The sequence below is a fragment of the Penicillium arizonense genome, assembly GCF_001773325.1.
Source record: "Penicillium arizonense strain CBS 141311 chromosome Unknown PENARI_contig006, whole genome shotgun sequence".
NCBI lineage: Eukaryota > Fungi > Ascomycota > Eurotiomycetes > Eurotiales > Aspergillaceae > Penicillium > Penicillium arizonense.
The window spans coordinates 736927-753483 of NW_019173283.1; the positions used below are offsets into that span (position 1 = coordinate 736927).

Consider the following 16557-nt stretch of genomic DNA (forward strand, 5'->3'; position numbering starts at 1 on the left):
AGGGAACAGGATGCTCGCCCCATACGTGGTTCAGAGGACGTTCTTGGAGGGGTTGAATATCATAGTGTACAACGATATACGCCAAGACAAGCTTCAGATGGTGCGAGGCGAACCAACGACCTGGACTGCAAAAAAGGTCAGCCAATTGACCTTCAGGTATGTTGGAACACAAATCCTGTCACCAATGGGGAGAGAATACGCAAGAAACCTACCAAGAGTGACGCGCATATCCAAATGGAAGAAAAGTATCACTGGTCATAGTCAAAATGGCTGGTTTGCAATTCTCAGCATCCGTATCGTCCCCTTTTGCAATGCTCCGATCTACCAAGCTGCTAGGAACGAACCGGAAAGGTGCATAAACTTCCGGTTCATGATAGTAACGTTCATCGTTGTGGATTCCCGGAACAGGAACGCCGAGCCAAGCACCTTGCGGAAGGTGCTGCCCGTTGGGAAGAGTGACCCCGTCTTTTGGCATTACTTCCCTCCAGAGACCTCGCACAAGAATGGGGCTCCTCCTCAAGCTTTCTCGTATTGTACTGTCCATATGCCACAATTGCAGCAGACCGGCTGGTTGCGCCCAGTGATCTGTTGTTGGGAAGACAGATTCGGCCTCCGAACGAAGGGTCCGATAGTAGTGTAGATTCGAATCAGAACTTAAAATGTCAAGCAACATATTCGTAGCGGTCACGTATGACGATGAGATAGCACCTGATGTCTGCACCCTCGAACAGATGCTATCAGCTAGCTGATTCGAAGTAAAATGGAAGTAGCGATTGAAGAACATTACCACAAGTGTAAACCGCTTTACCAGCGGTCTAGGGCTTTCAATGGTTGAATCTTTCACGTCGAGAGCCGCGCGGAACATCCAAGTAATGAGGTCATTTGGTGCATTATAATCGAATGCCGGGTCCACTCTCTTCCGCTTCATCTTTTCCAATCGGTCGGCGAACACCGGCCAAAGGTATCTCGTGCATATAGTCTGGTAGTATGCCGTTGGGATAACAAACAGGCAGCCAACTAACCTGCGAAAGAGTCGGGGAGTGAGCTGACCCACACAAAGCATTCCAGCGCCAAATATATCCCCAAATCTTCGCATCGACTGCATAAATCTTTCATTGCGGCAAAGAGGCTCTCCGAACAAGACAAAGCCGCTGGAATTGGACACGATCGTATTCATGGCTGTGAAGAGGTTAACTTCAGTCCAAGTCTGATCATCCACTCCGAACGTCGCATCAGTAACGGAGCGAATTTCTTTGATTAGGTCCCCTTGAATATTCCCAAGATTGCGAGTCAGATGAAGACGGATGGCGGTGATAAGCGCTATATCTGTGGTGTAATCGAATCCTGGAAACAGATAACGGAGCCCCAGCTTCTCACCATGGACCTGCCCATGGGATAGAATGTCTTCTGGCTGGTCGACCAGCCATTTGATATAATCCCTGGGCAGCATAATGTGCGGCTCAAAGCTTGTCGTAGGCATTACAAATGGCCGCCCTTTCTTCGAAAACTATTATAAGAAGCTTAGTATATCTTTGGTTTTAGGTCAGGCGAGGTAATTACGGGGCACCGAACCATTTTATAGCCTGATGCAATAGTCTCCAGGTCAGATGTAAACTCGCGGAAGCAAGCTCTGACAGTTCCGAAAGCCTCATTTCGGAGTCCAGCCCACTCAATGGATGCAGGAATTCGTTGCAGCCTGATCCATGATTGAATAGACACATACACCAGCGTGATGGCTAATAACGTCGCCACGCAAGCCTCTGTAAGGAACATAATAGTGGCCGTAATGTTGAAATTCGTATCCCGAATTGACTCACAAGCACCGCTTTGAAGAATGCAAGATATAAGGGGCACCCCTCGAAAGGATTTCTGGTTTATCGTGCATAGCCATAGGCCTGGAGACGATAATATATGGCAATATGTGGCAGAACAATCTCGAAGAATTGGCACAACCGTGTCATTTGGTCATATCCTTGATGTCACGTCGTGTACCGAAATCCTGGCCCACGCGCTGGAACCATACTGTCTCTGCCAGGAGCATTCACTTTCCATTAACCACAGCCACGCTGATGAACGCAAGTCCAATATTTTGGAAGATGCATGACTCATTGAGTTTTCAAGATGTGGAAGCAGGCAGGGCGCGGAGATAATCTCCGGAGTGGGGGTCAATAGTACTTCCTTGATCTACAGTGGTGTTGCATAAGTATTTGACCTCGAGTACTTCGGGATCCAACTTTCTGGCCTGACCGCCCTTTATACCGCCTACTTATTAGTATGCCAGACCTCGCGTCTTTCAACGCGCTCGCATGTACGCAGCCTTATATACCTACTAAATAGCAACCCTACGCTAGATCTATTAGATACTAAATCTTATAGCGTGGCTGGTATCATCGGATATAAAGGGGGGCATACTAGCTATTAAATTGGATTGAATTTCGGAGGTTTCTGCCTCGCTGTATCCAAGAAGTGGATCCTAGGCCACACTGGAGGTCAAATACTTATGCAACACCACTTGTAAGAAGAGTGTATTTATCAGCACGGTGCTTATTTCTCGGCTAGATATTGACATACCGTGAGCCCACCAATCATGAGCCTTCAATGACTCCACAGGTATGTTACTGTGGGGCCTGTGGCGCAAGGTTTGTAAAAACTTTATGATTGAATCACCTCCGAAGCTTAAAGCTTAAAGGTATCATTGCGAGTTGGCAGCTTACAAGCCTGCGAGCACTTGTGAGGGTTAGATAGTTTAATGTTTCCATATCTCGGATGGCCAATGGTCGATAGTGAAAGGTCTAGCCCGAAATCTTCTCCTCTGGTCGCTAAAGTTTCACCTATGATTAAGTCGTTATATTAATGACATTACCCGGTTCTCACAAATGAGAGACGTTACTCAGGATATCAGGCTGATTACCTGCCTCTGCTAGTCGGCTCATTCCAAGGCCAGTCGTTAAGATGGCCGTTCAGACAAGTACCACCACAGATGAAAAGCACTCGTGCAAGACCCCTGCCTTGTCTATCACTCCTTACTATAGGGATGAGTGGCTCGTCGACCAAGTTCGCTCTTCGCTCCAATTGGCCACCCGATACGCCTTTAACCGCAGGCACAATGATGGCCATTGGTGCGGCGAGCTCAAGTCCAATGCCACCATCACCGCTGAATATGTAATGATGCGACAGGCTCTGGGGTTAGATATGTCGTTGGATCGAGATGAGCTGGTCGCGTGGTTTTTAGCGGATCAGCAGAAGGACGGCTCATGGGCTATTGCACCTGGATACCCCGGTGATGTTTCAACGACAACGGAGGCGTATTTCGCACTTAAGCTGTTGGGCGCGGAGTTAGACATGGCACCCTTGCGCCACGCCCGCGAATTCATCTTGTCTGCAGGTGGGGTCGCCAAAGTCCGCATCTTCACCCGTATCTACTTGGCCACATTTGGTCTGTTCCCATGGAAAGCGGTGCCAGAGCTACCGGCAGAGCTCATATTGGTGCCCGCGATAGCGCCCATCAGCATTTACCGACTGTCCTCATGGGCCCGCAGTACAATTGTCCCGTTGCTGATAGTGGCCCATCACCGTCCAATATATCCTCTCCCAAACGGGAAATCGGCAGCAAACGATTTCCTAGACGAAATATGGCAGGACGCCAGCAATAAACTTGTCCCATACTCCCAGTCACTATGGGGATTGTGGAAAACGGATGCCGTTGCCTTCACGTTTACTGCACTTGACATTGCACTTCATTGGATCGGTGGTCTACGATCATCCCCCAGTCGTGCATATGCCCGAAGAAAATGCGTTGAATGGATTCTGGAGCACCAAGAAGAGGAGGGGGACTGGGCAGGGATCTTCCCCCCGATGCATGTTGGCGTTCTCGCATTGAGTCTCGAGGGGTATAAGCATGACGACTTGCCGGTACGGTCCGCACTAGAGGCGATTGAGCGGTTCGCCTGGCTCGACGGCGGCAAGAAGAGAATACAAGCGTGCCTGTCGCCAGTATGGGACACCATATTAATGACCGTCGGGCTCTGTGATGCAGGATACAAAGGCCGACTATCAACAGCGATAGATTGGATTACCAGTCGTCAGCTTCTAGGGGCGGAGGGGGATTGGCGGATATACAAGCCGGATCTTCCGCCTGGTGGCTTCAGCTTTGAGTATTTCAACAGATGGTACCCAGATGTCGATGACACTGCCGCGGCCATTCTGGCGATGCTCAAACAAGATCCAAAATTGAAGAACTCCTTGCCCGTAAGAAAGGCTGTGGTGTGGATTCTTGGCATGCAGAACTGCGATGGTGGGTGGGGTGCATTCGACGTCAACAACGACAAGCTCTTCCTCAACAAGATTCCATTCAGCGATATGGAAAGCCTGTGTGATCCTTCAACAGCAGATGTCACCGGCCGTATCTTAGAGGCGTTCGGCCTCATCATGCAACTCTCCTTCAGCGACCCCAGCAATCATTCGCTTGACGATCTAATCGACCAAATGAATCTCGCTTGTTGCCGTGCCATTTCCTATCTTGCTCATCACCAGGAGTCTTCTGGGTCATGGTACGGACGCTGGGGATCCAACTACATATACGGGACGAGCAACGTACTCTGCGGCCTGGCATACTTCTCTGCTGGATGTACCAGTACAGCGCAAGGCGATGACGCCGTTAAAGAGCACATAGATTCCGCAGTTCATTGGTTGAGGTCGATTCAAAATCCCGATGGCGGGTGGGGCGAAACGCTCATGTCGTACAAAGACCCAAGACTCGCGGGCCACGGCCCTTCCACGGCATCACAGACTGCGTGGGCGCTCATGGGATTGCTTTCATCTCTTCCCCCTACGGAAAAGGTGGTGCAAGAGGGAGTGAGGTATCTTTTGCGGACACAAACAAGAGTCGACAATGAAGGCGAGGCGTCCTGGCCCGAGGCCCTGCACACCGGGACGGGATTTCCCAACCACTTTTACCTGGGATATTCATTCTACCCCCACTACTTCCCGATGATGGCTCTCGGACGATATGTACAATTAACAAGGCGGCAGGCTCCACAAGCTTGATGTATTGCACTCGAAAATTACATGAAACTTCTGCTGCGTTCATTGCGAAGATAGTTTGAAAATCGATAACGTCTAGACAAAATGTGTATACGGCTATCAGCTGAGTAAACTGCGTGTGCCTTCAGAAGTTCAAAACAGTAAAGGTCTTGCCGGACTGACACCATAGTAAGCTGTATGAAGTCGGCCGCGCTGAGGGGGCGAGGAGTGGATGAAGCGACCGGCTTGAGTTGTTAGTCGATGGATCGAAAGGCTGGCTGTCGTACGCGCCAGGTGCAGCGCTTGGCGGGTTGATTATTGACGGCACTGTGCCGAAAGTCAACGTCCTCATTCTGGAAGACAACATTATCAACCAGAACCTGCTGGAAGCATTTATGAAACAGCCGAACGTGCGTTAGAAGTGTGCGGCGGACGGCGAAGAGGCAGTGCGTGGCGACGGGGCGGTCTTCACCCTGTGTTATGGACATCCAGTTGCCGGTCATGGACAGGTTGGATGCTACTAAAGAAATTTGGCGGCTGGAGCGATTGAATGGTATTGGCGTCTTCTCCAGTATCTCAAGCCCTAACACAAAGTCTCCATCGAGAAAGCGACTAGGATCTCAACGCTCCCAGGCAAAGAGGACACTCTGACTAATGTCTCTTTGCTTCGTAACCCGGTGGCCGTAGTCTCGTTGACAGCCAGCAGCTTGCAAAGCGATCGTCGTGATGCACTAGTCACATATTCAAGGGCAGCTAAAATAAAAATGTATGACTTTCCATATATCTCGCCTCCCATCTTGCCCTCAAGTTGCGCTGTAATATAGCCGCTACTAGGGGAGTTCTTGAACGAGTTTATAGAACATGCATATAGCTATGGATCCTATGCCAACTCTAGTAGACCCTGAGATGGGTCACGGTTGTGAGGAGTCGTATTACACGGTAATTCTACAAGGCGGGCCGATTGTTCACCCGTTCTCCGGCTCTTCGGCCCTGCTTACCACCCATCATCCTCGGAAAATGAGAAGAGCAGAATTGATAGTTATCTGCCGAGGTTAAAGTCCACATGAAATATTTCTTGGTATTTCTTGAATTGATAAGTACCATGCGATCAGGTGTTTCAACATATTTTTCCTGTTTTGACACCACTACTTGAATTTCCATTTCCTTTCCGATTGATCCCAAAGGATTTACTGTGTTGCTTGCCATTGAAATGCCCAATCCTACTCTGTTAAACGCCGCCGGATATGGCTCTTTACTTGTTGCTATAAAGCATGCGGTAAGTCCTCTTCGAAGACCCACACAAGGCGATGTAATTTAGGGAAATCGGCTAATTCCCTCAGGCTACTGGAAGACAATTCCAGCGACTTCCTCAGTATCAAGCCTTGCCAAATATTGCATACACATGTAGCACGGTTGGATGGTATCAGGGTAGCGGCTATTTGATTCTTACTGGTATCTCTCTTTCCCGCTCATGGAACATGAAATCTCTTTTCTGACAAGCTCGGCTTTAGCCTTACTTAATTTTCACTGGGCTCAGAATCCAAAATATTTGGATGATCCACTCAATCGTGCTATGGCTGCTCTAGTTGCTATCATTGCTTGGGCTAGCTCTGCCTGGTACATCGGAAGGGGCTTAAAAGCGAGTGGAATCGTGACGGCGGGTGCTGGTATATTCCAGGCCTGGGCGGCTCTCCGCTAGGATTTTCTTTTATGTAATTCCAGAGAACATAGCAGCTGACTGTCTCAAACCGGGGATATGTCTCCAACACTACCAATTAGGAGGAGGTCCGGCCTGACCGGCAAAGAAGTCTGTTGCACGGGTACTAGTACCCACGATCAAGGTTATGATATCGCTATCTCAACAAATTTGCAAACTATTTTAGTCACTTAAACGTCTTTTATCGGCAGAAACGTCTCGCCTAGAGATATAAATACGTCTTCCTGCGCCGGAGGTCTTGTGCATGTCTTCTGGCACAGGAGCTGCGCTAGTAATCTTCAGACTTTCGCTATTCAATTCCAATATGCCAACATCTTCTCAATCAGACAGTGTTCCCAGTGCACGTTTAGCTCCACTGGCTCAATTAGGCACTGAATTACACGCAAACAGCACGGAGACTGCCGTTTGGCTTGCACTAGAACAGACATTATCCGACTTCTTCGGATATTCTTTATTCACTGTTCTTGCGTTTTCGAAACAAGGCGGCGTCACAAGTCTTTACAGCACCAACACAGACCTGCACCCGCTAGGAATAAGAAAGGAGTCTCCCGCTGCGGATTATGACAGAGACAACGTTGGCAACTCCATCTCCACCACCCTGCCGCGCAGTATGGGTCCAGCAGGTCTTGGTGGACAGCAATATTTGGCGTGGCTACGTGCCCGAGGACGTAAAGGGAGCATTTGGAAACTGGGAGCAACTTTGGCAGGTAGGATTGGGGTCAGTGATGAGCATTCCAGTCCGTATGAATGTCTGTCTTGTAGAAGCCGAACTTGTCAGCTACTGTGCAGCTACCTACCTTCGTTTGAAAAGCTTGGATTTAACCATCTTGATTGATATTAAAGCTAGGCTATGACATGCAAACTTTTTTGGTTTTGTTCAAGGTTGAATAACTTCAAGGACAGTCTTCCCTAATCCTCCTTTCCCTTTGTAAACTAATCCACATGCCTCCCTCACCTTTTCAATGTTCCTCATATCCACCTTAGACCCAACGATGGGTACCACCTTCCCCTCTTCCACAAACTGCCGGAGTGTATCCAGATCCTTTCCATTCGGGTCTAGGAACCAGTACATATACGCCACATCCCAACGCCATGCTCGTAATCTACGCACTGCGTCACCTGCATTGAGAAACACACGCCCCGCCAACGGGATGCGAGGGTTGTCGGGCCGCTGCATGACGCTCGAGGCTTGAAGAGTGGTAGCCGAGGGTTTTGTGGAAATGGAGACAATGAGTCCCGTTTTAGGGACCATCCGGGAGAGAAACACCATAGCCTCGCCTGTGGTATCGAACATGAAGTCGATAGAGCGCGGCGGAATGATATCTATGGGATCACTTTTGGTGTAGTCAATGACTGTGCAGTGAACGTCAGCAAATGTGAACAGACAAAAACGTCTACGAAAAGTAAGAGCGTACTTTCGTCAACAACACCTTCCCCAAGCAGTTGAGGAACTAGAGGAATCTTTGATGTCGAAACCGTGGTGATGACTTTGCCGGCATGGAACACATTCTTAGCCAGTTGGCATGCAAATGCACCTGTACCACTTACTTAACGCGAAATTGTTAGCTTAATCAATATACCGAGGAGTGGTAGGTGTAACTTACATCCAGAGGGAATAAAGACTGTTTTACCCTCCAACGAGCCCTCGTATTTCTTCAATACCTGCAGCGCTGTGACGCCCGCAAGTGGCAACGCGGCCGCATCATCAAAGGAGAGATTCTTGGGCTTCAGGGCAATGTAGCGCTCTGGACATTTGGCATATTCACTCCATGCACCTGAGATCCATAAATCAGTAAGATACGAGTGTATCACTATTGTGCCTCAGTATTTTACCTCGATTGGCCTCTGGTAACCTCGTATAGACCTCATCCCCAACTTTCAGGCTTTTCACCTCCTTCCCAACCGCCACAACTACTCCGGATGCGTCATAGCCGATCATATATGGGAACCTACAATAGTCAAAATAAGCCCCAACATGCGAAGTCCTGGATTTACTTACGTCTCTTTTACCGCCATCTTAAAAACTCCTCCTGCTTTCTTCACATCCACAGGATTAACACTCGCTGCATGAACCCGTATAACAACATCCTTTTCTTCTGTGACGTGTGGACATAAGACTGTCGAGAGCTCGTATTTGGATGGGTCGGTATAGGCAGGTGCCGTGACTGACAGCATTTCCGTGGCCATTTTGGAGGCCAAAGCAATTTGAAGATAGGGAGAGAACAAAGAATTGCGTTTTCAAAAGCCGAAAAGGTACTTCTTGACTTTTAACAAGTCTCCAGAGTGTGCTGCGGCCGGGGTTTGCCGTTAGCCACCTCAATCGGGCCGACTACGGTTGCCGTCTTGCGAGCCAGCCAAACGCGGACTTGAATCCCGAAAGCGGAATTCGGGAACTCTAATCCCGGTTCCGAACAACGTAGATGATGCAGCTTTCATTACATATCATGGGAAATATATTGTGATTCATCTACACTTAATGTAAAATGCCAAAGAAAATAAGATTGCAGTGAAAACACACATCAAAGAAAATCATGCATCACAACAACCCTAGAGGTCTGCGCATAAGCGATGGCCCCCAATCGCACTAAAATGGAGACCAATGCGATTTTAACTGGTGCTGCCCATCGAGGCCCCGGACGGAAAAGCTGTTCAATTCCCAGCAGTAATTAGTGGCATGGCATGATTGCCTCGGGGATCAGGCCTCCTTTATTTGCTTGCCCTAAGTTAGTCCATAGGACTAGGTAATCTGCTACTCTGCTATAGAGAATCATCATCTTCTTCTCCCTCTCTCTCTCCCGTAGAAGTCCTTTGCCCGCTAATCAAAAAAACACATGGATCAACATTGAGGTCTACAAGCATGAGGTGGCAATATATATACCTTGGTGCTAGGGTAGAGTGCTGGCACGTGACGTTCTCCCGCTGGACCGTGCCCTAACATTTCAAAGGAATCGAAATTGTCAATATACCATTCGTTGAGTGTATAATTCTCGTTATTGGTATAACAAGATAACGACTGCCATCTCTATATATGTTTGTATTGGTGAGAAGTTGTTTTTGAGCCACAAGGTTCGAAATATATATTGGAAAGGTTCTATACTGATCTTGTTTAGACTGGCAGGTCGGATATCTCAACAATTGTAGGCGAACAGTGATAATATCGTAAGAGAGATGTGACCACTAAATAATTAGGAATTCGACCGCAAGAAAGGGTGCTGATGATCTCAGTTCGGTAGATTCTGAGCCCTATGAGCTCATCTTCTCATTCCTTCATTCCTGTCTGTTTGAGTAAAAAAAGATTACAGGGAATAATAGATAATTATAGAAAGCTCAATACGGACCAGGAGTGAGCCTTGTATGAGAGGAAATAGGCATAATACGGCTTCAGGAGGGCGTACAAGGTCCAATAACAAGGAAGATCCTACGACACGGGATAGGTATAGAGTTCAGCTCTCAGAGTCCTCTCATCTAACCACGGAAATTTGAAGGTTAAAAGGCAAGCTTACGGGCTAGGAAATTAAGAGAAAAGAAAGGAAAGGTAAGTGAGCGTGTAAAGGTTGAATGAAGACAGAAGGAAAAAAAGGTCCTACAAAAGACCCAGCCGACGCCTGATAAAGAAGACAAAATAAACAGTGAAGGTCTCTCAACGCACTGATAAAAGAACACACTGAATCATCACATCATTACACCAACAAAATCTCCAGAGCGACCCTATTAGACCACGACGTCATTATCACTGGCGGTACCAAAGTGCTCGCGAAGACTATCCCAAGTCCAAGGCCCATCGTGATAGAACATGCTCCGTTCATCTTCATCATCCAAGCCAGCAAAAAATACATTAACATGGCGTAGATCAGACCACCGGCTGTCTGGCCGCGTGACCGGCAAGGTGAACTGCCACAAGCGAAAATCATCGGCAGCCTCAAAGTATTCGCGAGTAGTGCGGCCATTTTGGTGCATGACCAAGCTCGTGGCGAAAAGGTTTAGCTCGTCCATGCAGTCACGCATCCTGTACACATCCTCACGGGCAGAGTCGATGCGCTTGTTGGCCCGTCTGAGATCTTTGGCCAGGACTCTATTTTGGCGTTGGAGTTCATGGGCCCAAAGCAGCATAGCGGCTGGGCTGAGTCCGTCTGTGTTGTCTGAGGCATTGGGAGTGGTGGTGGCGGCCACGCCATTGGTAATGGGGGCAGTGAGAGGATTAGGGTTAGGAGACGACATTTTGATGATGGTCAGTCTCGAAGTGATGGAATGAATATGGTTTCCTGATCAAGGGGAGATATGAGTGATGGAAAATGATAAGAGAGGACACAAGAGATGGAGAGAATGAAGTCGCGTCGAGGAGATAAACAAGAGGAGACGCGTGCAGGCATTGAGATCACGAGGGTGGAAGACCGCTAAGTAGTGGCAGTACATCCATACCGCTGATGGTGACCAGGCGATGAACATCTTAGACCGCTGGGGGTTGGCAGTATATAGCACGTGCGACACGTTGAGTATAGCATGCCCCAGGGGAATGGGAATATATAGAGACTAGGCGTGTGTAAGGAGTAAAACCAGCGTCTATACTGAGCAGCAATATATAGCAAAGTCACCAGAAAGCTAGCATCAGAGCGATTGCTAGCAGTATCAGATAGCGAGAAAACATACAATTAGTACGATGACTACATAGGTCTTGGAACACATAAGTCATAGCCAAGGACAACGCCCTGAGAAACAAGTCACATTTTGGCCCGATCTATTGATTAAGTACGATAAGAGCAGCATCCTTAACCAAGAAGAGCGGACTAGATACAGACGAGGAAAAGGAAACGTGGGAAAATGCAGGAAAGATAGAGAAAACCGTAGTAGCAAAAGGTAAACGCACACAAACATGTCACATCTCCGTTAGTGCAAGACATAGGAAACCATAGCAGCAGGTAAAGAAAACGCGCCAGGGCGTCGACAAAGGTCAACTCAATGCGCGGAGACACAGCCCTGGATCGCTCCTCCCAGCCTGACTGCGGGCGGAAATGCGAAAAACGCAGAAAGCCACTTTTAACGCAGATTCTGCGATCGTGATTCGCATCAAGCCGTCAAGGGGGTTAAGGAGTTTAGATGAGGTCAGCAACGTTCATGGGCATCTCCTCGACCTGGGTGCTGTAGAACTGCTCGATCTCACGGAGCATGCGAACATCGTCGGCGGTGACGAAGTTGATAGCAACACCCTTACGACCGAAACGACCACCACGACCGATACGGTGAATGTAGTTCTCGCGGTTGGCGGGAAGGTCGTAGTTGATGACCAGGGAAACCTGCTGGACATCGATACCACGGGCCAGAAGGTCAGTGGCGATCAGGACACGGGAGGAACCGGAACGGAACTCCTTCATGATAACATCACGCTGGCCCTGCTCCATGTCACCGTGCATGGCGGAGACAGTGAAGTCACGGGCAGTGAGCTTGTCGGTGAGCCAGTCGACCTTTCTGCGGGTGTTACAGAAGATAACGGCCTGGGTGATGGTGACGGTCTCGTAGAGATCGGACAGGGTGTCGAGCTTCCACTCCTCCTTCTCAACAGCGATGTAGAACTGCTTAATACCCTCAAGGGTGAGTTCCTGCTTCTTGACAAGGATACGGACGGGGTCGCGCATGAACTTGGTGGTGACCTCAAGGACATCCTGGGGCATGGTAGCGGAGAGCAGGGTGACCTGGGTGGACTGGGGAAGGAGCTGGAAGATGTCGTAGATCTGCTCGGTGAAACCACGCTGTAGAAAGAAAGTTAGACCTGGTTGAGATACGCGATGTCAACTGTGTATAACTTACGGACAGCATCTCGTCAGCCTCGTCGAGGATGAAGAGCTTCATGGCGGTGGTGCTCAGAACACGGCGCTGGATCATGTCTTGGACACGGCCGGGGGTACCGACAACGACCTGGGGACCGGCGCGGAGGGCGTTCATGTCCTCACGGACGTTGGTACCACCGATACAGGCGTGGCAGTCGAGGGACATGAAGTCACCGATGGCGACAACGACCTTCTGGATCTGCTGAGCAAGCTCACGGGTGGGGGCGAGGATGAGGGCCTGGCAGGCCTTGACCTCGGGGTCGATCTTCTGGAGGGCGGAGATCGAGAAGGTAGCGGTCTTACCGGTACCGGACTGGGCCTGGGCGATAACATCGTTGCCTGACCTCGTTAGGCGCAAATTCCATAATTTTAGGAATAAAAGGTAACTCACCCTTGATGATGGGCATGATGGCACGCTGCTGGATAGCAGAGGGGCGCTCGAAACCGTAGGCGTAGACACCTGATCCACCGTCAGTATTTTTCTTCCACCCCACCAGATAAGACTTTAGGGTGACATACCGCGAAGCAGCTCGGGCTTCAGGTCCATAGCGTCGAAGGAGTCAGTGACCTCATCGTAGTTAGACTCGATCTGTCCTGTGGCAGCGAAAAAAGCGAGGTTAGCCTCAATATTCTCCATGTCGTCTCTCTGTCTCTTGCCACGCCACCAGTCTGCCAACCAGTACCCCTGGCCGCAGACAGCGAAAAGCGAAGAAAGGCGATAAAGGGACCAGAAACCTGCGAAAAAAGGCGTAGCACATACCCTCGGGAAGATCCTCAAGACCCTTGTCAGCCATGATTGCGGTTGTAGGAGGGGATCACAGGTATCGCTGTGATCTGTGGTGGGGGGGGTTTTTTTAGCGAACTGTGGGGTGTTCGCTGAGCAGAAGGCTAGTACTACAGACTTCTTTTTGAAGAAGTCTTTAAATACTAGAAAAGAGAGAAAATTGATGTATGTGAAGAAATCACAAGAATGGTGGGAGGAGAGAAGAGAGGGAAAGGGAAAAAAATCGGATGCCACCGTGCCGCCTCATTTGCTGCAATGCTTTTTTTTTTACGGGTCACGAGGGCCTCACCGCCTTCCTGTCAGGGCTTGGCCCAAGCGAGGAAGATATTCTCTGCATTGTTGCTATTGTTCTTGATGTACTTGATGTTCTTGATGTGGCGCATTTACTGGCTTTGATCACTTCTGGTTCTCTTCATTCGCTTACTCTTGGTCCCATTGGCTTGGTGACCTTCTTTCGTTGGGGACCGTGAAAATCTTGAAGCCCTAACAGTGCCACTCCAGATGCCTGACATCACATCCTTAGTGAGCCATCCACCTCAGGATGCAGAGGCTATACGCGAGGCTATCCCCTCCCATCCACTAGGAGTGAAGCCCAGTGGAAATGCCCTGTTGGCTACGTGGAGTCTACGCGACGCCATTGGCACTTTTCAACATCTGCCAGACGAGCTAATCCTGTCACTGTTGGAGACACTCGATGGGGCAAGTCTGTTGAGCATCGGACGGACATGCAAGGCTTTCTATGCGTTTACCCGGGCAGAAGAATTGTGGAAGGCGCTGTTTGTTAGGTAAGCCAAACCCCAGTCCCAGTTCCGTCTTAAATATGTAGACCGATACCGAATTTCGGTGTTTTGTCCCCTATGTCCATAGCATCAATACATATCGTTCCAGATCCTTGTACTAAGTCTTGCTCCAGGGATCCAAAGGAGAACTTCACATGGCGGGGAACATGGCGAGGAACATATTTGAACCTCCCCGCCACCAAGGTGCCGATGATTGACTGCTCTCAGTTATTCTCTGATGCCCTCTACCGACCCTTCAACTGTGCACACATCTCACTAGACCCGTATGTGGCCAAGATCCCCGCGCGGAACCAGATTGCCCGCATGCCAGATCTGTCGCCAGAGGAATTCCATGCAAATTGGACAGACCGACCCTTCATCCTCACCGAGCCCGTGAAAGCCTGGCCAGCCTACAAGAACTGGTCAGTCGGGTCCCTACTCGCCCGACATGGCCAGAAAAAGTTCCGCGCCGAAGCTGTGGACTGGGCTATGCGCACCTACGGCGACTATATGGCAGACAACTCTGACGAGAGCCCGCTATACCTCTTCGACCGATCCTTCGTCTCGAAGATGGAACTTTCAGTTGGACAGCCAGAAACGACACCTGACGCAGCATATTGGCCGCCATCCTGCTTCGTCGAAGATCTCTTCTGCGTGCTCGGTGATGACCGTCCAGATCACCAATGGTTGATTATCGGACCCGAGCGTTCCGGTAGCAAGTTCCACAAAGACCCGAATGCCACGAGTGCTTGGAATGCCGTGGTACGCGGTCCCAAGTACTGGATTATGTTCCCGTCTAGTGCAAAGCAGGCCCCACCGCCAGGCGTGTTTGTATCGGATGACCAGAGCGAGGTCACGTCTCCGCTGAGCATTGCCGAGTGGCTACTGGGCTTCCACGCTGAAGCACGCAGGACACCGGGATGTGTGGAAGGAATTTGTGGCGAGGGTGAGATCTTGCACGTTCCATCTGGGTGGTGGCATCTGGTGGTGAATCTGGAGCCGTCGATCGCCATCACGCAGAACTTCGTCCCTCGTGGCCATCTCTTCGCTGCGTTGGATTTCTTGTCGAACAAGCCTGATCAGGTCTCCGGGTTCAGGAAGAACGTGGCTAATCCGTATGAGCGGTTTGTGGCCGGCATGCGCGAGTCATACCCTGACTTGCTGGTGCAGTCTTTGGAGGAGCTACAGAAGAAGACTGACGGCAAGAAGCGTAAGTGGGAAGACATTGTTTATGGAAAAACTGAGGATACCCCGGATGGAGATGACAACGGAGGAGGTTTCAGCTTTGGGTTTGGAGATGACGGAAGTGATGTTGAAGTCCCATGAGCCACTACTACAATTCGAGGTGGGCTGAGATTTTCAGCTCTACAAGCCAACGTCACATCCAACGAAAGGCATTCAAAATCAACAAGTGCAATGTGATACCCAGATTAAAGATTGGTTCAGGTCTCCTTATCCTCCACTACGCCCTGCGGGCCTGCAAGTTTATCAATGCTGGGATGCTTTAATGACACGCAATAGTCTTGGAAGCTGGAGTTCCCTCCGAGAAAGCCAGATATCCAACGAACGCGCCCACTGCGACAGCAATCATGACCGGGCCATTATACGTCATAAACAGAAGCCTAAAGCACCAAATCAGCAACCCAAAAAGCCACGATGATTCTTCGTCGACACCTACATGATGAAGAAGCTATAGAACACCTGAATGGCATACAAAGCAGCCATGGTAACCTTACCACGACGCGCCAGCGCCGCTCTGTTATCCCTTCCTACAAGCAGTGGTGAGCCTTCGTTGCGGGTGTGAGGGATAGCGTCCACCAGGCCGTTGGCAATGATAGGGTCGGCGATCTCATCGTCTGCAGAAGCAATGCATCAATGAGAAGCTTGCTCAACCAGAGTCCGCCACCTCCCCGTCACCTCTCAAACAGCGAGCTTAGAGCTCGAACATCCCAGGTAGCACCTAGCTACCTGGAATGCACCATCCTTGACAAGTACTTTGACCCATGGAAAGAGTAGAAGACTTACCCCCTGTATTGGCCGAAGTAGCCACAAACGTAGCCAGACGCTGGGCATGAGTGGCCTCGTATTTCCGTGTCACTGATCGGATTCCCTCGTAGCCAGCGGTGAGGATGACGATCGCAACGAGCGAGAAGAGGAAGGAGAAGGGACCGGTGATGCGCCAGCTGCGGAAGATAATGCACAGGTTCTCGGAGGACCAGTTGAACAGCATCTAGTGGTTAGCAGAGATTAGCGAGATCCAAAACAGGTATTATCCCGGGGCTCAGAGCTATATCTCACGTTCATATTGCATTGCCCGCCCATATCCATATCCCCATGGTCCATACCACCATGGCCGTGATCCATATGCATCGAATGGTCCATATTGAGTGGTGGGAATAAATAATCCAGGAAGCAACAGAAAGCAGTGGGCTC

At 49.8% G+C, this 16557-nt stretch overlaps 8 protein-coding genes across 8 annotated transcripts; 3 read left to right on the plus strand and 5 right to left on the minus strand.

The window, feature by feature from the left end:
• Positions 1 to 2952: 2952 nt before the first annotated feature.
• PENARI_c006G00835 (terpene cyclase/mutase family protein) lies at positions 2953 to 5046 on the plus strand (the record flags this gene model as incomplete). The annotated part of the gene is made up of 1 exon (XM_022630130.1): positions 2953 to 5046. The coding sequence occupies one exon, from the start codon at positions 2953 to 2955 to the stop codon at positions 5044 to 5046; it is 2094 nt and encodes a 697-aa protein (XP_022489962.1).
• Positions 5047 to 5167: 121 nt separating this feature from the next.
• On the minus strand, positions 5168 to 5818 carry PENARI_c006G11249 (uncharacterized protein; the record flags this gene model as incomplete). Its single annotated transcript, XM_022630621.1, has 3 exons — positions 5168 to 5200; positions 5310 to 5542; positions 5611 to 5818. 3 exons carry the CDS (start codon positions 5816 to 5818, stop codon positions 5168 to 5170), a joined length of 474 nt encoding a protein of 157 aa, XP_022489829.1.
• Positions 5819 to 7043: 1225 nt separating this feature from the next.
• PENARI_c006G01939 (uncharacterized protein) lies at positions 7044 to 7593 on the plus strand (the record flags this gene model as incomplete). Its single annotated transcript, XM_022630178.1, has 2 exons — positions 7044 to 7446; positions 7502 to 7593. The coding sequence occupies 2 exons, from the start codon at positions 7044 to 7046 to the stop codon at positions 7591 to 7593; spliced, it is 495 nt and encodes a 164-aa protein (XP_022490036.1).
• Positions 7594 to 7690: 97 nt separating this feature from the next.
• Positions 7691 to 8926, minus strand: PENARI_c006G10951 (NADP-dependent oxidoreductase; the record flags this gene model as incomplete). Its single annotated transcript, XM_022630605.1, has 6 exons — positions 7691 to 7694; positions 7762 to 8092; positions 8155 to 8286; positions 8344 to 8514; positions 8573 to 8688; positions 8739 to 8926. 6 exons carry the CDS (start codon positions 8924 to 8926, stop codon positions 7691 to 7693), a joined length of 942 nt encoding a protein of 313 aa, XP_022489668.1.
• A 1524-nt stretch (positions 8927 to 10450) lies between these two features.
• On the minus strand, positions 10451 to 10957 carry PENARI_c006G09022 (uncharacterized protein; the record flags this gene model as incomplete). The annotated part of the gene is made up of 1 exon (XM_022630516.1): positions 10451 to 10957. The coding sequence occupies one exon, from the start codon at positions 10955 to 10957 to the stop codon at positions 10451 to 10453; it is 507 nt and encodes a 168-aa protein (XP_022489942.1).
• Positions 10958 to 11829: 872 nt separating this feature from the next.
• tif1 (putative eukaryotic translation initiation factor 4) lies at positions 11830 to 13355 on the minus strand (the record flags this gene model as incomplete). Its single annotated transcript, XM_022630093.1, has 5 exons — positions 11830 to 12483; positions 12542 to 12900; positions 12953 to 13021; positions 13081 to 13155; positions 13322 to 13355. 5 exons carry the CDS (start codon positions 13353 to 13355, stop codon positions 11830 to 11832), a joined length of 1191 nt encoding a protein of 396 aa, XP_022489708.1.
• A 491-nt stretch (positions 13356 to 13846) lies between these two features.
• Positions 13847 to 15450, plus strand: PENARI_c006G08899 (putative F-box and JmjC domain protein; the record flags this gene model as incomplete). Its single annotated transcript, XM_022630508.1, has 2 exons — positions 13847 to 14130; positions 14259 to 15450. The coding sequence occupies 2 exons, from the start codon at positions 13847 to 13849 to the stop codon at positions 15448 to 15450; spliced, it is 1476 nt and encodes a 491-aa protein (XP_022489830.1).
• A 178-nt stretch (positions 15451 to 15628) lies between these two features.
• PENARI_c006G07569 (low-affinity Cu transporter) lies at positions 15629 to 16506 on the minus strand (the record flags this gene model as incomplete). The annotated part of the gene is made up of 4 exons (XM_022630446.1): positions 15629 to 15746; positions 15803 to 15980; positions 16150 to 16354; positions 16423 to 16506. The coding sequence occupies 4 exons, from the start codon at positions 16504 to 16506 to the stop codon at positions 15629 to 15631; spliced, it is 585 nt and encodes a 194-aa protein (XP_022489974.1).
• Between the last annotated feature and the right edge of the window lie 51 nt (positions 16507 to 16557).